Source organism: Primulina tabacum, chromosome 15 (assembly GCF_025594145.1).
Source record: "Primulina tabacum isolate GXHZ01 chromosome 15, ASM2559414v2, whole genome shotgun sequence".
Classification (NCBI taxonomy): Eukaryota; Viridiplantae; Streptophyta; class Magnoliopsida; order Lamiales; family Gesneriaceae; genus Primulina; species Primulina tabacum.
In genome coordinates this window covers 30,527,278-30,551,081 of record NC_134564.1, presented here as the reverse complement: position 1 = coordinate 30,551,081, position 23,804 = coordinate 30,527,278, and the positions used below count along the sequence as shown (strand labels likewise).

Sequence of the window (23,804 nt, the reverse complement as noted above, 5' to 3'; positions counted from 1 at the left end):
CACTGCAAACAAAGCAAACAAGTTTTGAAAAACCATTTCCTTGCAAACTCCACAAATTAGTATTACTTTTGCAAATATTTTAAATTGCTTGCAAATATTGTTATTAATTTCAACAATGCAAGAAAAATCAGTTTTATTTCACCAAAAATGATCTAATTATGCCACAAAGATTTTAGCTGTTTTTGTAATTAATATTGAACGATCAATATGATAGTTTACCCAAATGTCCTTACTTCGAAAGTTTTTGTTGAATAAAATTGATCATTTACGTCACAAGGACTAACACAGATTGTTTGACATAACTAAATCACAACTACTTTTTGACCTAAATTAGGATTAAAATATTTGTCTACAGTGGGTCAGTGCTTCCACATCCTAACGCAACCACACGCTTCGGAGCCCTCATCCCCAACACCTGGAATGGATTTTGGCTATTCATCCAATGAAAAATTAGACTTCTTAGACGGGACGAAAAGATTATTGTGATAAACTTTTATAGGTTCCAAAAATTTAGTTCCTTAATTATTTTTAAAATCATTCCACAGGCTTTCTCCAGACTACATTTTTACCATGGTTACCGAATCAAATCAAAGAAAAGGATCTCAATTTCGTCCGTCCGCATCGCTGCACCCACAATTAAACTGATTGAAATTGTGTAACATGATCATTCAGTGGCAGCACAACCAGTACGTGCCAACAAAGTTCTACGAGTGTTGCACCGTTTGATCAAGGATTAAGATATATTGGTAATTTAATCTTAAAAATTAAAAACATGTAAACAAAATAAGCACGTGTGATCGCAGGATGAAAAGTCGCAACTACACTTTCCACCGAACTTACAAGATGAAACAGAAAATAAGCAGCAAAACCTCGTAAGATTTTTCTTCCTTCTCATCAAAATTTAGCAACATCAACATCACTGCAAACGTTTACCTCTCCGTGATTTTTGTTTAGCACGCATTTAGTCATGTCACTATTTTCGGTTCGATAATCAATTTGCTACTTTTGTATGTTTTACATTATATATATATATATATATATATATATATATATGCACATTTTGAACCTAAAATACATACTGACCATTAGAAGAATGAATGAAAACAAATATCAGTAAGATATTGCATCAACAAACAACATACATTTCAATAAGCTGTCATTCTAGCAATGCTAATCCACTAAAAAAAATATCTGCAGATGAAGCAACGGTTTTGATTGCACACAAAATCCAAATATATAGAATAAGAGCTAGTGTTAAAGATTTCATATATATATGCACATTTTGAACCTAAAATACATACTGACCATTAGAAGAATGAATGAAAACAAATATCAGTAAGATATTGCATCAACAAACAACATACATTTCAATAAGCTGCCATTCTAGCAATGCTAATCCACTAAAAAAAATATCTGCAGATGAAGCAACGGTTTTGATTGCACACAAAATCCAAATATATAGAATAAGAGCTAGTGTTAAAGATTTCGATACTCACCAATTTTAGACAAGCAGAAACTTGAGAAGCAGGGGCCATTCAGGCCTTTATCCAAAATCCTAGATCTTCTGTTAAAAAAATATATGAATTCAATATTCAGTTACAAATCAAAATGGCAAAACTTAGAGCGGAAGATCAATCCTGAGCCGTGATATCATATAGAGAAAGGAGCACTTTTTAAGCGCTTGGTATAGCTACCTTCATTAGAATTGAGAGGGGAGATCTGACAAAAGGAACAAGAGGAAGGGAAAAAAAGTAAACAAATAAAAAAAGAAACAACAATGTGCTACTTGGATCTATAGAAATCGCCAATAAATTGATTCAAGATTCCGTTCCAATTTTCTGGGAGAAAAAATAGTCAGGAATGGTACAAAAATTTGGTAGTGAATTTGCCCAAAGGCTATTTGTACAAAAACTATACACTTTTACCATGAAAAAAAGTACAAACACCGTTACTATACATCGTATTACTTATATGAGAGGAAGCCTCATAAATTAAGAATCCCAAAATGATAAATCTAACACAAAAGAAAAAGAAGAATTTTTGCTAGAAAAATTCTTGAAGCACCTTAACTTTAATTCCAGTGTATGATCTCCCCAAGACAATCACTGGTACAAACAAGTATATTTTGACTTGACCCCAAAAAGAATATCCCATTTTTGTTGGGGGTATTTTGTTATCTAACCCCAGTCAACTATAATTTTAAAAAAATGACCTTCTCCAGGTATTTCAAATACACTTGGGGATGTCATTTTTAAAAAAAATTGTTGACCGTGTTCATTTTCCTAAATATCCCTTTTTGTTGTGATGTAGCAACAACGTCGGAGGGGTGTTAAACCGCACAGCTTGCCTTGTGGCTTGCTAGAACAGTGATTTAGCAGCACATTGTAGACATGGGGTCATTGGAGTTTCATATACCGCTTGTTGTTTACGAACCAAAGCGTAACTGTGGCAACTTCGGAGGAGTACAGCTTATCAAATTTGCCCACAAGTTTGCAATGGTGACAAAATAGCGCTCCTCTCCCCACTTTATGATCTTCACTCCTGGTTTAGAAACAAAGGAATTTAAAAATCACACATGAACGACATTCACGGATATTCACAAAATCAAATATAAATCAATTAAATGTGACCAACTGCAACATAATCTTCGGTTGAGGTGAAAACAGAACATTGGCCATCAAGGGAAACTGACACTGTTGACAAAATAACAAATTTTTTTAATTTTTCTTCTTCTTTGTTCTCAAAGCCCTTTCGACATCAATTCAATCTGAAATACATTATTTGAGAATTAGGGTCTGGTAAATATTTTGAAAGTTGTCATTCCTGTTAAAATTTGAGAAATTTTATCCTAGCTTCTTACAATTGCACAAAATTTTGGGTCTTGAAGATGTTTCAATGTTTTCTTTGAAGAAAACAAAGCCCATATAGAGAATCATGAATCACGAGACAAACATTCATCCGTATTTGCTGTATTTGCTAGTAAAAGATAGCCATTTTCTGCAAACACGTAATGAGTTCTTGTAAAAGGAGAAGGAATTGAGCATTGTCATTAAAAAATGTCTACCTGGTACCACTCCTGGCGATAGCATTGATAGTCCACATAATGAATCTTCTTCCATGAAAACATAGTTTTGAAGTACAGTTGCATCAAGACCACGGATGTCATTAATGGAGTTGAATAACAATGCATCCTCTGATGCAGTAGATACTTCGACACTATAAAGGGCTTCTTCAAGTCCTGATGTTGACCACAGAGCATGGCATTCCTCTAGAAGAATGTACATGCCAGACAAATCTATGGAACATGATATGGTCCAAGGCTTAAAATGTTTGGCTGAAGCTCCAAGAATCACTACCACCCTATAGATCTCTCCAAGTTCTAAAACAAAATTTCTTCCTGTAATAATTGCAACAGTTTCAGTGAGGATTAAAATGGAAAAATAAGTATGTTGAGTTTACAAATAATATCAGCTGCATTCATTAGATTTCTTCTATGCATAAGATTTAATATTGCAGTCGTTATCAACAAACGTTCTTCGACCAAAATGTGTTCATTACAGAAAATACTACCAATGTCAAATGGACCCTTTCAACAAAATTAAAATATAGGTTTGATACCTTGAGTTTTAGCAAGTAACTGACTCCGAACATGCTTCTCTGCTGCTTTAGTCCAAATTGAGGCACCTTCTTTTAATTCTTGAGCACATACGGAGATTATGTTAGACCATACAGAAATATATGTGGTTTTTTCCTCTGATGTCCCTAATGTCAAAATCTTAAGCATCGAGTTTGTATGTCTAATGAGTTCCATAGCTGATTTCATATCCTTCTCCACCTATGCCCAGAAAAGGATTTCATAAGCAATAAAATTGCTATTTTCCATGTGCACATAAAGAAATATATAAATATATACAAATCGAAAAGTCAGTCAGTCAATTCTAAACTGTAATAGAGATAAACTAAAAAATCTCTCAACTATAATGGATGTGGAAAAGCAAAAGAAGAAACTGAAACAATACGTCACCACAAAACTATAAAAGAATATTTTTTCCACGAGAGGCTAACATAATATGCCTATTCTGGAATACATATCCGTAAATCTTATTCTATCAGCTTTTCAATACTATATACATAAAAAATATGCATGAAGTTCTGAATTAGCTACATACCAGAAGTAATTGTTCTGATAAATGATACTCTGACTCCAATATCTGATACTGTGGCTCGAGCAAAATTTCAATGAACTCGCTGGGATAACTATTGTTTGAGGTGTGATCCTGCTTATCAAAGAGGTAATCCATTTGTTCCAGTTCCTTGCAGAGCATCTATACACAGTTTGAACGCGATTAGAGTTAGAACGGTGAACATTGATCCAATTATATTTAGTTTTTAATGTTCAGTGAAATTATGGCATCACACCACTGATTACCAAAATAAAAGAATCAACATTTTTATCTAAAAATTGTCACATACTATTGACACATAACCAACCACTTTAAAACACCAAAATCTCTTTTCGATGTCACTAAACTACAAGAAAAGGTACAAAATTGAAACAACTGTCCGAGAGGCTGTAGCTTGTTTATGTACATCAACTCATTACTGCATTACAACGAACATGGTATCAAGCTGACTTTGCATCATGAGAAGAAGAGTTGATCCACATTATGCAACCAAAAGATAATCTCAAGAATCTAATTGAGTGAAAATAACAAACGTATTTTGATAAATTTGAGATATATAAACAATGACCAAACTTCAAGAAAGTTCGAAAATTACCACCATTGGAGGCCTATGTTAAAAGCTCAGTGGTAAGCACCCAGATGATTACCTGGAACTCACTGGTCAGATCTGATATGCTTGAATGTTCACCCAAAATAGCATCATTACATAGAGATTGCTAGCAGCAAAAAGAAGATTACAGAAAATTAGCATTAATATAACAGGATGCACAAATATGTACCGCGAGTAATGAGTTGTATCAAAATCAGCATGCAAGTTTATCTAAACAAAGACTATGAAAACTCAGTAACAGTGACAAGAGGATCGAAAAATTCGGTTGACTCTCAAGCATACCTTTAGGCGTTCGATATGGTTTTTAGAAACAAAGCATAATGCTTCCTTTAATTTAGAATAAAAATCCAAATGATTGTTTAGCTTCATCTTAGAAGAAGTTTGCAGATGTGCATCCCCAAAGCTATAAAGAGATGCCTCGTTGTCCCCGCTCCTTTGTGAGAACGCATCCTTAAAATCCGAAGAAGTATCATCACGATGATCACCACCATTCCCTAGGTTGGAGCTGGTCATTGAACTGGAGAGGTTCAACTCAACTGCATTTGGTTCTTGGGTAGTGTTTATAGAAGTCTTCTCAGTTTGGTTGTATAAACTTGATATTAGATCATTGATAGAAATAATTGATTTAGAAGTATGATTATCACTCTCAGAATTAGACTGGTGCACAAAAGCATCTCGAGCATCTAGAAAACAATCGCTTTCTGGCTCTTCATCACCAAAAATAGACATGGGGAGTACACTTCTGTGAAAATTTGAGTTTGTATCCTTCCTCTAGAAAGTGAATAATCACAATCAGTAGAAGAAAAAAAAAAGAAAAAAGAATAGTTCAATTCCTTTTTTTGATAGCTAAATGTAAGTATGCAATGAAATAGCCGGCACTGGTAGATGGCATGATCTTTTCTCAAAGTTAAGGAGTGCAAAAACCTATAAAAAAATTGTGCATTCAATAGATCAAATAAATTCTAAAGCGTGTTAAAAAGTTGAAAAACACACAACCATCTTTAAACTAAGAAAGACAGAACAGCATGACTGAATTACTAGGAAATATGTGGATGACAGCAATGAGATTGCAAAAGAAGGGTAAACTCATTATTGACAAAAAAGCCTTTTGTGTCTAAACTATGTCCTGTATTATGAATATGCGTCCTGAAATTTCAATCCATCATCAGTGAGAACAGTTACTCAATTCAATTCTAACGGTTGCTTTTTCATTCACCAGTCAACATTACTGATTCAAACATCTAAATACCTCAATACGATTTTTCTATCACGTCTGGATATGTTTTCGCAGGAAAAAAACAGCATATAGTTAGTTAGTTTGTGAAGAAAACTAAAACTTTACAAAACGCTATCCCATGGTACAAGAGTCATTCAAGAATGAAAGGACACACGAGTGACTAAGCACCTGCTCTGGCTTAGTTTCTGCAGAGGCAGCAGTAAACTCTCCAAAATCTTCATCAAAATCAGCACTTTCAACATCTGGACTAGGATTCAATATACCTTCTGCATCATTTTCTTTGATGTTTGAATCATAATCGCTACCTTTGCTTGGCTGGGTACTGCTTAACTCTACATCCTGGGAACCATGAGAATCAGCACTTGAAGCGGCAAAAGTGTGTACAGAACTGGTTGATGGTGCAAATAGATCTATAGATTCCTTCGCAGGCTCAAACAAATTGCGTATTTCATTTGAGCTACTCGCACTTCCAGTTGAGAATGTATTCATTGCAGAAACATCATGTGGAGTCAAGTCAACCTTGGAACAAAGCAAATCATGTTTAGGTAACCAAATGAGGAAGACTGTACCTTATAGAGTTCACTTCACTACGCCTAAAGATACTCACCGCTGGAGCATGTAATGATTTCCAATCAAGCCACAATTGATACTATTTTATATAAAATCATAAGTATCGCAAAAAAGTGCAGTTCTTGGCCTTATAGCGCATTTCAAATCTCGATATATTTAAAATCACATTATTCCAACATAAATGCCTAAAGAAATTAACAATTACCATTTCACAAATGAACTTTGGTTTATATGTCAACACTATAGGAGTCATGCTTTACCTTATTACTCAAATCTATAGCATTGGATTCTGAATATGCATCTTGAAATTCCCATCCATCATCATCATCATCATCAGGAGGAGGAGCATGAGCCGTCAAACCTCGTGTATGATCATTCATATCCGAATTGGGATAGGAAGTTTTGACGCTTGGATTTGCTGAGTTTGAGTTAGAGCTGGATTCATTCAAATCCAGACTCCACGCATCAAAAAGGTCATATTTATGATTCGGATCAAACACATTTGCCATAAAACTGAACTCGCTATTACCATTTTTTGTGAGCTGACTCTGATCACTTCTGTCTACCGCACCGTTAGTGTGAATGTTTTTCGAATCAGTAGAATCTGATCTTGCCACTTTCAGATCTGAATTGGAATGAAATCTATTCTCAACCAAAACCGAATCTTTATTAATCAACTTGGAATCAGGCCCATTTTCCCCGTTGATCAGCGAAGTGTGGCTGAACAGATTACCAGCACTGAGATTCTTAGAATTCTCAGTAAAAACCGAATTGAAATTCGCAGCACTAACATTGCTTCTCCCTAGATTGAAATCCGCAGCACCCTTACCTTCTTGCTCCTCTTCTTCCTCGGCAGCCCCAAAAAACGAAAGCGGCAACGCACCACTCGGCTTCACCCATCGAGACGTCGGCGCCAATGGAGAATTTCCTTTCCCAGTAAACGAATTGATAGGAGGATCGGCGAATTGCGATTGCTGCGGAGATTTCACGAAATCACCCCACGCATCATCGTCGGAAACTGGATCCAGACCATTGGATCGAGAATCCAGCGTGGACAGAGGGTGGCTGGAGCGGAAGGAAGAGAAAGCGAATTCTCCGAAGGCGAAGCCCTCCGCCATAGCCAAAAAGACGAGGACGCGGAGAATGCTCTTCCACTGTTCTCTCTGTCGTTCAAAACAGATATGCGCGATTGGTTTAACGCCCCTGGATTATAATTAGGGATTTAAAGGAACTATTAAGTATGTCAGTTATCGATTCGATAAAAAAAAATTGCTTCTACTCGTCAGTTCGTGATCATTTTGGCTCATTAGTTCGTGAATATGTTTATTAGTAAATTCATATATAATATCTTAGATGAAAAATAATAATTTTGATATTTAATTTATTGATTTAACACATTAATTATGAATTATACAGAAAAATCTATTAAATTTATTTATTATAATAAACTTGAAAAATTTTAATAAGAATATTATATATTTTTTTTAAATGTATAATTTATCGAATTTAATGAATATTTAAATGTATAATTCATATTTATTGAGCTCGTTTAGGTTCGATAAAAGCTTGAATAAACTCGTGAGCCATGAATATATTTGTTAAATAAAGCTCGAGCTCGGCTTGATTATAAACAAGCCAAGCTCAAATATTCAAGAGTTCGACTCGATTACATCTCTAATTATAATAGAGCTTACCCCTACCGTATATTCATTTTCTAGATTTTCAGCAGGCGTAATTACACTAAATTTTGTAGAAAAAAACGTCGAATCCAGTGTAATACAAAATTTAAAATCTCGAATTCAGTTCAATCTCGATTCGAAATACAAAAATTTTAAAAAATACTGATTCAAATTTGATAAAAAAACAACTTGAAATATTCATAAATTATTTTTCAAAAATAAATATTCAAAAAATTCATGATACATACAAGCAAAGTTCGTCCATGCCTAGGGGTGGGTACGGTACGGTACCGAACTACGGTACCGTAAACCATACCGAAAATATCGATATGGAATTTTTTCATACCGATACCGATATCGGAAATTCGGTATACCGCACATTCGGTATACCGAATTTTCGGTATGAAAAAAGTTCATACCGGTACCGTACCGACACCGAAAATTTTGTCGGTATACCGAAATGCCGAAAAAATTGTCGGTATACCGAAAACATTTCGGTATACCGACAATTTTTTCGGTATACCGAACTTAAATTTAAAAAAATAATAATAAAAAATTATTTTCGGTATTTCGGTATATACCGAAATACTGAAAAAAAAATATTCTGTACCGATATCGATACCGAAAATTTCGGTACGGTATAATTTTCGGTATATCGATTTTTTCGGTAAGTTCGGTATTTTTTCGGTACGATTTTTCGGTATTTCGGTACTTTTTCCCACCCGACGATGCCAATATTAATTATATTTTTTTTTTACTGTAATTAATAATTTTTTTAAAAAATGCTACTTAAATATAAAAATAAATTTGGGCAGGTATATTTGGGACAGCAAGTAACCAGCAAAGTTTCATTTTGGTGTGAATATGGGGAGCAGCGTAAATTCAGTGTTCTACGCCGACTCCTACCATCCAATCCAAGTCGGAAGCATCGACGGAACCGACACTCAGCCGCACGACGGCGCCGTACTCAGAGCTCTTCTCTGTTCCAATGCCGCCCTTTGTAATAAATAATACTTGCTGCTGCTGTTTGTCATTGATTGCCCATGGTTCGGGGCTTCAATTTAATGAATTTTTGCTTCTCGTCTTATTTCGTGGTTTCTTTTTGCAGACGATCCATTTGGAGACCCTAAGGTTATCGGAGACCCTTATTGCACTCTCTTCGTCGGTCGTCTTTCCCATCTAACCACTGAAGATACTCTTCGAAAGGTTTTTCTTTCGTAAGAAATTTAATGATTGTTATTATGTTATGCTAGGTATTTTCTTTGTTTTTATTTTCAGGCTATGAAAGTCTATGGGAGGATCAAGAACTTGCGATTGGTCAGGCATATAGGTATTTTTTAATCAATTTTCCTCCAGTTCATTGGCTTCAAATGGATCAGTGAGTTACTGGGTTGAGCTTAATCTAAAACAGCGAGAGTGATTGGGACCGTTGTTAAAGAAATTTACTGTATTTCAAGATAATCACTAGAACTTCCTCCTTACGTGGATCTTTGTCAAACAGGGGAGATGAAAACGTTCAACTCGCATCTTTACTATTTTATCGTAGTAAGACAGCGTGTTTATATTTTAATATCATTTTATTTTGTTAAATATCAAAATTTAAGAATTGGGTTATGCAAGGAACTAGTCACTCCAATGAAAATCCAAAAATTGTGATACATTTCTAGTAGAATTGCTGCTCTTCGTAGAACTTGCAATTTATTTCTTCAAGTGCCTTGGGAAGAACTTGCAGCTCACTGAAACGTTTAAAAATAACAACACGAATCTTGCTATGACTGCTGCACTACAAATTATCTACAACTGAAATGAAATTTCATGACAGTAAAAAAATTGGTTGCCACATTACAGGGGAGAATGTTGCTGCTTATTTACGTGTAGATAAAAGTTAATTGTCATTCACTGTCATTCTTCTTTTCTCTATACATTTGCTTGTGTGCGAGAACTGCTAAGGGGATTTTGTTAGTGATGCGTTGTAAAACATATTAGTTGTTTCTCTGCGGTGTGCTGTAATCATACAAACTGCTACTGAGCATAGTACTCCAAAGGGTCACATCATGCAGAAATTTATGCTTATGAATGAAATGTTTCTTTCATTGAAGCACAAAATTGTAGATTGGATGTTATAAAGTTGTGTAGGTGAATGATCTGATTACTTGTTGGCTTTGTATCATATTGGTCTTGACTTCTGAGAATTTGAGAAGCAAAAGGATGTGAAAAGATTACTGATTGTATTGGAATTATTTTAAAGAAATTTCAAATATGTGATATTTTTCCCTTTTTTTTTTCCTCGAGGATCACCCTTAAGTTATTTGTTTGCAGTGACTGGTGCCTCACGTGGTTATGGATTTGTTGAGTTTGAGACAGAGAAGGAGATGCGTCAAGCATACAAGGTTATGCATATTTGCCATAATTTTTAGCTGTAACTTTGCTTTTTATATAAATTTTGTTTGTCATACAAGTGAGCCAAGATGTCTGAGTCAAGAAGAAAGCTCTGTAAAACAACTACATTATTAGTTTACTAAAGAGAAATATATGTCGATCTTAAATTTAGGAATTTAACCAGAGATGATTAAAGCACCATAGCAATGTCGAATAAATTATAGCCCATATGGTGGGGAAACAAGGAATTAGTTTCGTTTATTGTTTCATTTGTAAACATTCCAAACAAAGGTAGCTTGTCTGAGAAACTTCGTTTTAATTAATAACGATATTAGAGAGTGAAAAAGGTAAGGAACATACATGTCAAACAATAATGGTCATCGGTTCTGGGACATCTGAATTTGACAAAAAAATGATTGTTGAATATCTCTATAGGAATCAAATAAAGATAAAACAAAAAAATTCCACTGCTGCCTTGCATTTGTGGAAAATCAACCCATTCTACCTTGGGTAGTTTTAATCAATTGAGAAATGACCTTCCGCTCGAACCATGCATTTACTCAGTATTCACTCTTTTAAAATTTGAAATAGTGTTTCTGTTTTGCCATTGCCATTGGTTCTAGAACATTTTCCCCCAAAACTCTGATATGTTTTTGTTTTTACAAAAAAAATTCAGATCTCTGTTGACCCCACCCTTCCTAACGATATTCAGTTTACGAAGCTGAAAAATCTTCCTTATCCAGTTCGTGAATTTATGGGCATGTTACCCTGTCAGATCCAGTGTTCTAAAATTCGGCCTAGGCAAACGGCAAGCGCGCACCTAGGCGGCTGCACAGAAAAATTGCTAGTCGGACAGCCTAGGCACCCGATAATTACCTTTTTTTTTTTAGGAAAAGTTTTTTGGGCTTTTTAATTTAAATTAAATTAAATTAAAGTCCAATTAAAAAAGTGAATAGTAATTATTTTATAGGCTTTAAACCAAAGTCCAACAAAATGTGATTTGTAGGCTTGTCATTACACATCAAACTTCATTTTATTATGTTAATATCATAGAATCCACCTAGAAGCGCCTAGTCCCCACCTAAACACCAGTCTGGCGTTTAGAACATTAGTCTCATCCTCAGACAACAAAATTCTACACTGTGTTCCAATACTCGAAAGAAATGGAACACCTCTTGTGGTTTTCTGAGTTATTTCATCTTTTCAGATTTTGAAAACTATAATGTTGCTGGATTTCGTCAATATGTAGATTTTTGTTGTCGCGCATGTGTGACTGAACTCTGAAGCAACCATATTTTGTTCTATTAACTCTACCTTGGGTTTCATTAATGATTATGTGTTTTGCTAAATTTCAGGATGCTCATCATACTATTATTGACGATTCTGAAATTATAGTTGACTACAACAGGCAGCATTTGATGCCTGGCTGGATTCCAAGAAGATTAGGTAAGTCGAAAGTTTCCTTTCACAATGTTTTTGTACTCAAAAGGGACTGAAACTTACATCATATTTGATAGGTGGTGGTCTCGGGGGTAAGAAAGAATCAGGACAACTTCGTTTTGGGGGACGAGAAAGACCATTTCGTGCTCCACTGTATGTCCATCTTTCCTTGTTTACTAGCAAGATGTTTAATGATTTTATCCTCTACCCTGGAATGAATTTTGTTTCTTAATCCTTTTTGTTTGTCAAAATGTGGTAAGACAAATTGTTTAAAGAAAACGCAGCTGTCTTTCAGATAGGAATCACCCACAATTTCTCTTCATAAATGAGGGAGGTTGAGTAAGGGTCCATATCATAAATAGGAGCTAAATTTCATAGAGAGATTGGATTTAGGGAGTGTTAACATAGATTTGTGAGTGTTCGTGTAATGTTGACAGAACTAACGACTGGAGGGAAGAATTGGTATACATTAATGGTGATAGGTTGTTTACTGTCCTGAGCCTATTACCATTTGAGAGGGGGTATGGGGAGGAAGAATGCTGTAGCTTGTTTCTAGTTCCTTCAAAACTCGATAATATTATAGTTCTTTTATTTGGTATAACTTATAGATTGGAAACACCTGAGGCAAAGCACTTGACTGGACAATTGAAGGTAAATTGAAGATTATCAAAATATGTCAGCAGAATCCCGGGTTTATTGAATTTAAAAAAGGAATATAAAGTGTATTTGGAAGGGTAATGTGATTGGTTAAGGTAACTGGACCTACTTTGGCTACTTCGGAACTACCACAATTTGGCAATCTAACCGTCCCAATAGAAGTGTCACAAGACAAAGAATCATGCGCGGACAAGGAGTTTCCAACCATGTGGTTATTCACACCACTATCCACAATCCAAGAAGAAGAATAACACGAGGATGACTGCACTAGACCTGCCATGTTAACCGCATGAGGTGTATCCTTTTTTGGAGTAACATGTGTCTTCTCAAGCAACTTCAAAATCTCTGCATACTGGTCTAGTGTGAACAAAGCTCCATTAGAGTCTGATTTATCTTCAGGTGGAGGTTCACCACCAGGCATGTGAGCATTTGATCCAGATTTAGGAGGTCGAGACCACTCTTTTCTGGATTTGAGATTCGGACCTTTGTTCTATTCTTATGAAATCTGTGACCTGATGGATACCCGATCAGTTTGTATCAGGTGGACTTGGTGTGGCCTGGCCAATTAAAAAACTCACACCCGACTTGTTCTTTCTTATTATCGTCAAACCGTCCTTGAGTAGAACACGGAAGATTGTGTCTCAGTCATAGAGGAAGATGTGAGAAGAGAACGGTGAGATTCCTCCTGTGAAGTAATCGAAAAAGCCTGGCTACAGAAGGCATTGGAGTCATCATCAGAATTTGACTATGGATAGGAGTACAACTCTCATTGAGCCCCATGAGAAATTGTAGCAAACGCTGTTGTTGCTCATGGTCAATGTACATCTTTTCCGTATCACAGGCAAAAGTAGGCAATGTAATAAGAGAACCAAATTCATCCCGAAGCTGGCATAATTTCTAGTAGTAGCTGGAAATAGTGCTATTACCTTGCACCAGTCGTCCAATTTCACGATGCAGGGCAAATATTCGAGATCCATTTCTCTTATCGAATCGTTCCTTGACATCCTTCCATACCACAACAGCTTCCGTCGAATATACAATTCCGGCAAAGATTTTCCTTCAAAACATTGTTCATGATCCATGTTAACACGAGCACATGGCATCTTTCCAATGACGGCAAGGTATCCGAATCTGCGGTTGGTCTAGCACAACTGCCATCTATAAAAGTCAATTTGGTCTTAGCTCGCAAAGTTGGCAACATTGCTCAACTCCAAACACCATAGTTCTCTGTTTCAATCAATTGCTCCGAAATCAAGGACTCAAGGTCAATCCAGGTGTATCAGAAGGATACACATACAAAACACTGTTAAAATCTATTCGATTGCTCATAATGTTGCAATTAAAAAAAATCGAAGAAAAATGTGCACAAAAGGGAGAAAATTGAAGAATCCGCAAGGAAATCTGCAAAAACTTTGCACTCCACAACAAGCACCAAATGCAGAAGGACCCTAGACAAAATCCCTAGGCTCTGGTTACATGTTAAGAATGAAGAATGCGAGAGAATATGAGGAAAATTCATTCTGAATACACAATGCTCTATCTACACTTACCAGTCTGTATATATACATTCCTACCAGAAGGAAAAGGCTATTGCTAACTAAAATGAAGACACAGCTTTTAGCTACACTAACTATTCTTTTGTTTCCAACACTCTCTAGTGTTGTTGTAGAAGCCATCATCGTAATTTTGAGTGGCTGATAAATACTTAACTCGTTTTTCTTTTCAAGTGGAAAGCGACATTTTGCTGTTGAGTTCTGCTGGAAAGGTTTTTTTAGCTAATGACATATGGGGTTTGTGAGGAATTGACTCGATGAGAATATGTTGAAATGAACTTGATAATATTTCTCTAGACAGAAGATTCTTCTCTTATATGATCTAGATCTCTTTATAACCTCACAAATGCAAATTCAGTTTGATTTTGTGGCCCGCCAAAGTTATTTTCGTACTATAAATATGGAAAGAATATTATTGGAATATGGAGCCTGAAATGGATCTCAATTTATTTGTTTCATATCATTTTTTTTCAACTTTTGGATTTTGGTTCCTTTTCTAGTTGATTTGTTTAGTCCATGATCTATGCACTACTCTTGTATTATTTGGATGATATTCCCACTTATCGGTTGTGTGCTTTCTCAAGGGAAATATCTATAATATACACCTCCCCCAAATTCATCTCCACAGATACTTTACAGTAATGTTTTCCAAGCTCTTATGTGTTTTGTTGTACGCTCAGGAGACAAATTCCTTGGGATGATTTAAAGAGGCTTGGAATACCACCTCCTCCTGAAGGAAGATACATGTCACGCTTTCAGGTAAGGGTAACATGGGATAACGAAGCATGCTGATTGTTGGATGAAAAATATTTGAACGATATCAGCAGCTTTCTAAGACTGAGTTTTGTTTAGGTTCACCTGTTCCAGTATGAACTCCGGTTATGATATAAACCAAATAAAGTAATTGTACTTGATTTTCTCTGAGAAATTTCAAAAATATCGAAAATCCTTTAGTATGCACTTTACGATTTGATCAGTTGTTCGATGTCAAACATTCAAACTTCTTATCTTGATGCTTGATTGTCCTTCTGGCATCAAACACTGTTATAATTTCTAAATATTAAACAGTTGCTATTTTAATTTTTGAATTAGAACCCATCGCCGCCGCGAAGAAAAAGAGGCAGCGCCGAAATGGAAGACACTCAGGAGCACATGAAACGGAGGGCACCTTCTCATCAGCTCGAGAAGTCATCTAGTCCTCAGCATTCATTTAGTGAAGATCGCATCCACAAGAAGCACAATCGGGTTAGACATTGTTATAGGGAGGAGAAGAGGTTGTCTAGTTCTAACGAACGATCTCATACACAGCATCGACATGATAGGTGGACTCCTAGTAGAGATGACCTGTAAAGCGATTAGGTAACAGCTGCATTGTGAACCTCTTTAGGGACCTTGGCATTATCTTCTTATTGGATTGCAATTGGTTAATATTGCTGTAATGTTTCAGCTGTATAAGTATTACCCAAGATCCACGCATAGCGTTAGAAAACGATGTAGTCACAGTGTCTCTATTTAATGGAAAGTAAATATTATGTTAAGTTTGTCATCATTCTTGGTAATGGAATGAGCTCTTCCGCATTTGCTCTTTGTTATCCATCTTACATGTTACTTATCATTCAAATTTGAGTTCGAGGGTTTACACTAATGAAATCACCCGTCCACTTCAGTGACCCAAGTTTAGGGGACTTGTTCTTCATAGTTTAGAATGTCATTGAAGAATTCAATACAATAGAGAGGTTGAGAATAACAAAACGAAGTGTGTATTTTCATATGATAGACAACACACATGTAAATCTAACATATCACAGAAAACTTTATTATCATTATTCATTTATACATCTATCAGTAAACTACTCAACTATTAACAATTGTGCCCCCGTTAGGGTGTATGACCTGTCCGCTTATGTAGGAAGAGTAGACATTCGCGGCCAGGAACAAATACGAAGGGGCAAGCTCATAAGGCTGCGCCGCCCTCTTCATGGGCACTTCAGACTTTCCCAGTTCGGCATTTTCCTCCTCACTTAGAGAAGCTGCATTCACAGGTGTCCATGTAGGCCCTGGCGACACACCGTTCACCCGGATCCCTTTGTCCATTAACTGCGTCGCGAGGCCTCGAGTGAATGCTATGGTTGCTCCTTTTGCGGCTGTATAATCCAATAACTTTGGCGTGCCTATGTAGGCTGTTAATGATAAGGTGTTGATAATGGCACTTCCTTTCTTCATATGCTTCAAACTATGCCTATAAACACCGCATGAAAATTGTCCATCATACATCATGAATTCATTAATTACATCCAATAGCTCATTTTGAGTTGAAGTCTGCTAAATATTCAAAATTTAGCTTCATGCAGTCATTGAGTTGTGTTTTGCTATTAGTCACGACAAAATGTTGACGTGTGCGATATGGTAGAACCAATACAAAAAACTTGACAAATTAAAGAATTAAAGCCTAAAGTGATTAAGACCATAAAATTTGAGGAATAGTTAGTTACCTTGTCATGAAGAAGTAGGAGAAGATATCAGTCCTGAACACCCTTATAATCCTTTCTTCATCAATATCTTCAACAGAATTGGCTTTGTGCTGCTCTGAGGCATTGTTCACAAGTATATCGATTTGCCCGAATTTGTCCACAATTTCCTCCACTACTTTTTTGCAGTTTTCGTCGTAACCCAAATCCGTGGGTATAGCAATGGGGTCTTTGGCATGGGGGTGCTTGGCTTCCTTCAATATGTTGAGTGTGTCTTCCGCGTCTTTGTCTTCTTGACCTTTCACGTACGTGAATGCAATGGTGGCGCCCTCTAAGGCAAACAGGTGGCTCACAGCTCGCCCGATGCCCGAATCACCTCCAGTCACCACCGCAATTTTACCCTGCACATCGATCACCAGTAAGCACTCAGTGTGTTTAGTCTTTTCATAAAAAAATAATACACGAGAATCAAAAAATTTGCCCTCCTCGTTATAGTAAGTGTACACGTACGAGAAGCTTGTCGGATGGCTTATAATCATCGGAAATGGACTTGGGAATTGGGTCCATCAAATGTTGTTTTCCGGGCTGAGTGCTTTGTGACTGCGGCGGCTGCCCGATCCCAGTCGACGACGCCATTGATCTCACACAAGAACGACGTTGAATCGAAGTATGAGTTGCTTTAGCTGGCAAACGTGGGAAGTAACAAGGGAAAGAAACGGGATTTAAGAAAGCTTTAGTTGCCAAAACTTTGGAACTTGGAATGAAACGAGACATTAGATGATATATATATAGAGAGATCAGACGTGATGAAATAAGCAAAACTCAAATGGCGGAGGTTGTTGGGTTGAGTGGCAAAGGAGATGGGGCAAATGGGCAACGGGCATCGTATAAAATGAGATGGGACAGACGTACGTGTTCATTGAAAGATGAGCTTAGGACAGATGTGAGGGGACAGACGTACGTACGACATCCGAAAAAGATTTGGATCCATGCAGCTGGTACCTACTTGGGGTGGTTTACGTGTGTGTATTATATGCATGTCACGTATGTTAACTATGACTATATATTATTAAATTAAATTATTGTTTTAAGAAGATTTAGTAATAATTAAATTTATAGATTGAATCATGAATTCCATTTCATTTCTCGAAGCATCTATCGCTGCTTTTAAAAGATTATTTAGTATTTATTTGAATGTGTCAGCAAGTTCATCTCAAATCATCAATCACAAAGTTTGTATTTTTATCGCATCCCTAAAGGTTTTATTTGTGCTACATTAGTTGTTCATTGCGCCTACACCATTTATTTATTTTATTTGTGTTTAGTATAGAAATTACGCTATTTAAAAGTTAAATATTACACTAAAATAGAGTTATTGAGATGAACTAATAACTCCAACAATCACATCCCTACGATAGGGAAATAATAGTGAATTTGATGATGACATTTTTCTGAAGACCCACCTACTGTGGACTTTGCCGGTGCTCGTTCATTTTTTGATATTCTAGTTGCCGTAGCCTGAAAATCATTGAGCGATTGTGATATATCACCGCATTGTGTGGTTGTTGGATAACATAAATAAATGAGATAACATAGGAGTAGAACATCAAAGTACTATCAACAATGAATAAGATGAACATCAATATTTATGATTTACCTAGTCCACCTGCTATACTGGAGGTTACAAGTTGCTCAGGGTGTGTAATTAATATCAACAAAAGAGGCGAGAAAGATATTAAACATGTATCAGCTATGATATCAACGAGAATAAGCAGGTCCTCTAAAATTCATAGACACTAACAAACTGGATATATACTTCAAAGTTGTTTTGCAAAATGCATCTACAAAGTGGAAAAGAAGAAAAGAAATGACATGCAGACCATAATTTATTTTCAGATTCAGAACGTATTAAAATGGGTACAACGAAAACGCACAAGTTTTTCACAGTTTTCCTGAATGAAGGGACAAAATATGATATCCCCGAGTCCAAAAAAAAAGTCAACTTCGATGAAAATTATAAAAAAAATGTAAAAGAAAGACATAGCCTAGTGAAATCAGGACTAACAGAACCAGGGAAAAATAGCAACCATCTGCATGTACTCATTCGGTATTACACGTACAAATCTTACAGCGTAGGTTCTTACAGTGGTAGGCGTTGTTACTAAGGTCAGGAAGAACCGGTAAAACTAATTTCCATGCCCTGTCCACCAATTCCTGCGATCAGACATTGGAACCCACCGGATTCTAACTCTGCAATCACTTTATCAACGATTGATCCTGACAGTACTGAGTTATGCAGTGAAGGAAAACTTCAGAGAACTAAACTTCATGGATAAATGATATACATATTTTATCAGAAATTGAAACAACATAGCCAGTGGCGGAGCCAGAGGGGTAGGTGGGGCGACCACCACACTTTTCTTTAAAATTTTCTGATGGGCTTTCATATTTTCAAAATATATATATGATTTTTAACCCCTAGTTTCAGTTTTGGCACTTCAGCCTCTGCCACTGGATATGAAAGGAGTCGAGGGAAAAAACAAGCAGAACAATCCTCGGATACAGGCTGGCAGTATTGTCAAAACACAGCCTCCACCACCAGCTCCAGTTAGTTTTGAAGAAAGTTTATATTTAAATGTCGTTCGAAGCACACTTTCTATAGAAGCATGGCTGACCCCCATACACTGGAGTAGTCCTTGATTCATTTCCATAACTCTCCTAGTTTTTCCTCTTTCTCAGTTATGGCAAGATCATCAGACACAGGCGTTTGGATGATTGCAGCCAACTCATTGCTAATGGAATCAACGGCATTAAATACAGCAGTCATAGCATCAGAATGCTTCATTGACCTTTCCGAGACACCAGCTACCAAAGCTTTTGTATTTCTCCTGACTTTTGTATTTGTTATGAGCATTTTAAGAGGCATATTAGTCTTGATGCCTGTCAGCACACCAGATCTAAATTTGATCATGTTGCCTAATAAATAAAAGTCATTAGTCAACGGTCATAAAAGTGTTCATTGATTTCACTATCGTTGAGAAAAAATGTAATAAGCTATTTTGTGTTATTTAACATAATAATCAGGCACGGTTTGGTGGTGACGTGCTTAGAATATCCACCTAGGCCCGCTGAACTAGTCTGAACAAAACATCTGTTGAGGAAGAGAAATCCAGTGTCAGTAATATCTTATTATACATTGGAGGTACTTTCAAGCACAGTCTACCAATCTTTAAACGAGGTTGGAACATCGAGTTTATGAAGCCCCTATAATATTCTGTCATAAATAAGATACATTATACATCAGTAGTACGTTGCTCAAAAGTCCATTTCTGCACGAAAAAAACTTACTAAATTGTTTTCTAAAGTTATACGCAATTTATTACTATGCTTATGTTCAAATAGTATATAAGCATTCCCAGAAATTATCCCATTCATGAGGATGAACATCATATGGTTCAACTACAAAAGTGAAAAACATCCTGATAACTCACAGGAAATGTAATTGGAGATAATATTTGAATTAGACATGAGTCATTCTCATTTTCCCAGGGAAAAAAATAAACAGGGAGAGAGAATAACAATTGTTTCAAACGTTAGTAAATCAAATCCTAAATCGAAGCTATTGGAGTTCCTTATTCCACTAGATCTTTCTATTTTCCTTCTTTTTTTTCTTACAACTTTTGAGAGAGATGTGATGATGCAAGATGAGAGGGATAAACTATTGAAAAATGAGAACCTATACTTACCATAGGTGCGAACTGTGTTGTCTATCCCAGATGGCTTGCCATGGATGATCTTTTCACCTTCAAAGGCCCATTTATTTAGCAGTTCCAGTTCATTCTCTCCAAATATTTGCCAACCTTGATGGCTAAAACCCAATTTTACAGAATCAGACTAGAGCGAGTAGCGCAGCTGAGATGGCTACACAGAAGGCAGCAGATGAACCCAAGCCAGCGCCCAATGGCAATTCAGAAGTGACGACAATTTTAGCAGGCTTACACCTGATAAGGCAAAAATATAAACTAAATTATAGCATTTGTTTGTGCTTAAAACAAAATTTAAAACCATAAAAGAAGTTTAGATTACACACCCATGAATCGAAGTGTACAGCCAAATAAAAGCAGAAACACCCGAAGTTAGTCCAGAATTTTCTTCTGGAATATTTTGTTCTTCAACTAACATAGAAATTGCTTTTACGGTCTCTAGTGAACATGATGAGGGAGATGAATTGGCATGACTACCTACTTCAGGCAGAGCTTCTTTAATTCTTCCAACAGCCCAAGAAAACTCCAAGTCCATATCCTTAAGTTGGAGTTTAATTGCATCATCATTATCTATTAAAAATTAAATCAATAATCAGAGGTAAAAAAAAACGGAGCCAATTTACAAACATATCAAGAACGAAAAACACAGAACTACTGATTTAATGCACTTCAAGTCATGTTCCGCTATTGATAGTGCTCTTGTCAGAGCTATAACGTGTCATTTGCAGGAGTTAATTCTTCATTCTTGATAAAGTTTCTTAAGGAACAGAGCGAAAGTGTCATCTTTCTATCATTAAGGACCTCAGAACTACAAGGATGAATAATTTCCTTCAAATCGTCCATATTATTTCAATTGAATCTGCCTGCAGTTCAACAAGATCACACCATCAACCTTGATTAATTGGTTTCACATTGGAATCGGAACAATAATCATAACAAAGGTCATTTACCTATGAGAATCCATCATCTCACAATTTTAAAAAATTGGAAATATATATGTTCAATCATGAAGTGCAAAATAATACCATTATACAATTTCAAAACTAATAAGTACTGGCTTGAGCAGATGGGGCAAGCCTGTGCTTTATGAGACTATCAGGAATATTCACAACTTCAAGTTGATATATGTTTGTCCGTAGAATGTCACTTCCAGTTGTTTCCCATGAATTTAGTTAATACATGCTTTCACTTTTACAATTGTTATATGTTCGACTGGCACACATAGTTATTCTCCAGAGAGAGAATGTATTGGGCAGTGTTTTAGACAAATTCAAGTAGGAAAGACTCAGTCACTTCAATAACTATCATATCTGAATTTGCAAGCACAAAACTAAGTTCAAATCCAAATTGTCCAGTCTCATTTCTTCCATAGATTATCTACTTTGGAAATATTTTTCCATTTACAATTCCAGGACAATTTTATAGTGTCATGCGGAACATCAAAGTTTGTACATCCTTCTAATTAACACATTGGAACCTCTGAAAACAAAGTGAAAATTTCTCATCCAAACGCCATAATTTTCATGGTCATTACAAAAATAAAAATTGTCGCGCTAAACCCAGTTGAATCATTCTACTCTGGGGTTTTTCTTACTGGGAAATTTATCAAATACAATATATACATATCTTTCTATTCTTCCTCTTATAAAAATTCTAACAAAACCATTCCCAGTTGTAACAAAGCCCGGTCACAGCAAGATTCAAACTTATCCTTTACATTCTCACAACTCACAAGCTTCCCCACAGCTCAACATAGTGTGAAAATCATTTTAATTCATCTGAGTTGGGGAATTCCAAGCTCTACCCATTTATTGATGAATAATCACACTTGAATACAAGTCATTCTGTAACATAAAAAGAAGAATCTTGCAAGTAAATCCCACGTAATGAATCATCCGAACACCACTAAAAAGTGTGGAAATATAATGATGAAGCAATTTTTTTAATCAAAAGATCCATTAGATCATTTTCCAGTGATCGGAAGAAAGAAGCAATATTATCTAATACCATTAATACATCTAAAAAAGAATCCGAGCGCTAATGAAAAACAAACCATGCTCATGCTTGATTTTTCTGAAAAATAAAAAATAAAAAGCATGCAAAAGATCAACAAACAGTAAATTGAACTAAGATTCTGAGATCCATGTTAGCCCTATTGACGAGTAGTTTAGGAGCAAAAGTCAAATTTCCTGCCAAACAGCAAAACATTAAACGTGATTTCCTCCAAGTTACAAAACACGGAAAATTTCTCGAACATTGTTGAAAAGGGAGCAATTGAGTACCAGAGGGAGTCGGGAAACGAAGAGATACATAAGTGTAGAGATCAATGGCGGCAGCGACGGCGGTGGATCCGTGAACCACCGCATGTTCGCCGGCCAATATGATTTTTCCGGGGGCTCTTGCTCGTACCTCCATCGCTTTTTATTTCACCTGCTTGAATATTTTGAGAAGATTGGTCTTGTTCGACTTCAGATACATTTGAATTATTCTTCTTAGTAAAGGGATGATTTTGGAGACAATCATTGACCATTTCTTTGATGTTTACCATCATCATCTTGCCAAAATAAACCAACTTCTTATTCAACAACATATCCAACGTTGGCTGGATGTTTGATTTCAACTCAGTATTTCGACGATCCTCCGTTACCACCTTGCCTTAAACTCGTCTATCACATTCTAGATCAATCCCCCAACAATCATTTCACGATCCTCCTACTATGGACTTCCTCCTTTTGGCTAATGAAGATTCTTTTTCTGTTCTTTTAACATTATTTCTTCTTGACGACATTTTTAAGGTCTCACTGGACTTGTCAAAACTTGTTTGACAGGAATTTTTTATAGCACAGGTGCTAATTCGGAAAAAAAATTAAAATATGACTTTTTGTCTACATGACGGGAATTTCCAATTTGATAGTTGGTTTTATACTTTTCGGATTTAGATACTAAAGAAACGGATGTTTAACAAAGAAAACGAGGAATCGATTCGCAAACGACGAGAAAATTAATTATGTTATTTCGAGCTCCATCAACATATTTTACAAGTTGGAATAGAGCAAAACAAAAGTAAAATCAAGGGAAGTGATCGTTTATGTCAAGAAGTTGCTCGGGCAAGGAGCAGATCCTTACAGCCTTTTAGGCGAAAGAGAACAAGAATAAACCGATCTCATATCGGAATGAAAAATATTACAAGACTGTGTAGGTATAGAACTATACAGCCGAGGAAAGTTTAAAAGATTTTATAGGTATTACTCATATCAAAAAGG

At 36.1% G+C, this 23,804-nt stretch overlaps 3 protein-coding genes and 1 pseudogene across 4 annotated transcripts; 1 reads left to right on the top strand and 3 right to left on the bottom strand.

The window, feature by feature from the left end:
- Nucleotides 1-1,794: 1,794 nt before the first annotated feature.
- On the bottom strand, nt 1,795-7,801 carry LOC142526312 (uncharacterized). The gene is made up of 8 exons (XM_075630608.1): nt 6,862-7,801; nt 6,200-6,550; nt 5,077-5,565; nt 4,832-4,900; nt 4,170-4,325; nt 3,619-3,835; nt 3,065-3,397; nt 1,795-2,541 (listed from the first exon to the last, which is right to left on the bottom strand). Exons 1-8 carry the CDS (start codon nt 7,717-7,719, stop codon nt 2,426-2,428), a joined length of 2,589 nt encoding a protein of 862 aa, XP_075486723.1. The 5' UTR covers nt 7,720-7,801; the 3' UTR covers nt 1,795-2,425.
- A 1,296-nt stretch (nt 7,802-9,097) lies between these two features.
- Nucleotides 9,098-16,353, top strand: LOC142528092 (U11/U12 small nuclear ribonucleoprotein 35 kDa protein-like). Of its 2 annotated transcripts, XM_075633148.1 has the most exons (9): nt 9,098-9,280; nt 9,389-9,486; nt 9,559-9,610; nt 10,600-10,670; nt 12,015-12,105; nt 12,177-12,252; nt 14,990-15,068; nt 15,402-15,668; nt 16,219-16,353. In XM_075633148.1, exons 1-8 carry the CDS (start codon nt 9,145-9,147, stop codon nt 15,657-15,659), a joined length of 861 nt encoding a protein of 286 aa, XP_075489263.1. In that variant the 5' UTR covers nt 9,098-9,144; the 3' UTR covers nt 15,660-15,668; nt 16,219-16,353. The 2 variants fall into 2 exon arrangements, with proteins under 2 accessions (XP_075489263.1, XP_075489262.1); XM_075633147.1 differs by lacking the exon at nt 16,219-16,353 and having other exon boundaries at nt 15,402-15,847.
- LOC142528091 (NADPH-dependent aldehyde reductase 1, chloroplastic-like) lies at nt 16,047-17,658 on the bottom strand. Its single transcript, XM_075633145.1, has 3 exons — nt 17,288-17,658; nt 16,802-17,178; nt 16,047-16,548 (listed from the first exon to the last, which is right to left on the bottom strand). The coding sequence occupies exons 1-3, from the start codon at nt 17,549-17,551 to the stop codon at nt 16,164-16,166; spliced, it is 1,026 nt and encodes a 341-aa protein (XP_075489260.1). The 5' UTR covers nt 17,552-17,658; the 3' UTR covers nt 16,047-16,163.
- Nucleotides 17,659-18,637: 979 nt separating this feature from the next.
- On the bottom strand, nt 18,638-23,196 carry LOC142528090 (mevalonate kinase-like; annotated as a pseudogene).
- Nucleotides 23,197-23,804: the final 608 nt, after the last annotated feature.

Excerpts from the sequence above, each read along its gene's own strand:
- LOC142526312 (XM_075630608.1), bottom strand. The coding sequence starts at position 7,719 with ATGGCGGAGGGCTTCGCCTTCGGAGAATTCGCTTTCTCTTCCTTCCGC. Across the intron at positions 5,566-6,199 it reads CAGAAACTAAGCCAGAGCAG|AGGAAGGATACAAACTCAAA; the intron begins GTGCTTAGTCAC and ends TTCACTTTCTAG. Across the intron at positions 3,398-3,618 it reads GTTACTTGCTAAAACTCAAG|GAAGAAATTTTGTTTTAGAA; the intron begins GTATCAAACCTA and ends CAATTATTACAG.
- LOC142528092 (XM_075633148.1), top strand. The coding sequence starts at position 9,145 with ATGGGGAGCAGCGTAAATTCAGTGTTCTACGCCGACTCCTACCATCCA. Across the intron at positions 9,281-9,388 it reads CTGTTCCAATGCCGCCCTTT|ACGATCCATTTGGAGACCCT; the intron begins GTAATAAATAAT and ends TTCTTTTTGCAG. Across the intron at positions 12,253-14,989 it reads AGACCATTTCGTGCTCCACT|GAGACAAATTCCTTGGGATG; the intron begins GTATGTCCATCT and ends TTGTACGCTCAG.
- LOC142528091 (XM_075633145.1), bottom strand. The coding sequence starts at position 17,551 with ATGTCTCGTTTCATTCCAAGTTCCAAAGTTTTGGCAACTAAAGCTTTC. Across the intron at positions 17,179-17,287 it reads AGCCATCCGACAAGCTTCTC|GGTAAAATTGCGGTGGTGAC; the intron begins GTACGTGTACAC and ends ATCGATGTGCAG. Across the intron at positions 16,549-16,801 it reads TCCTACTTCTTCATGACAAG|GCATAGTTTGAAGCATATGA; the intron begins GTAACTAACTAT and ends CGGTGTTTATAG.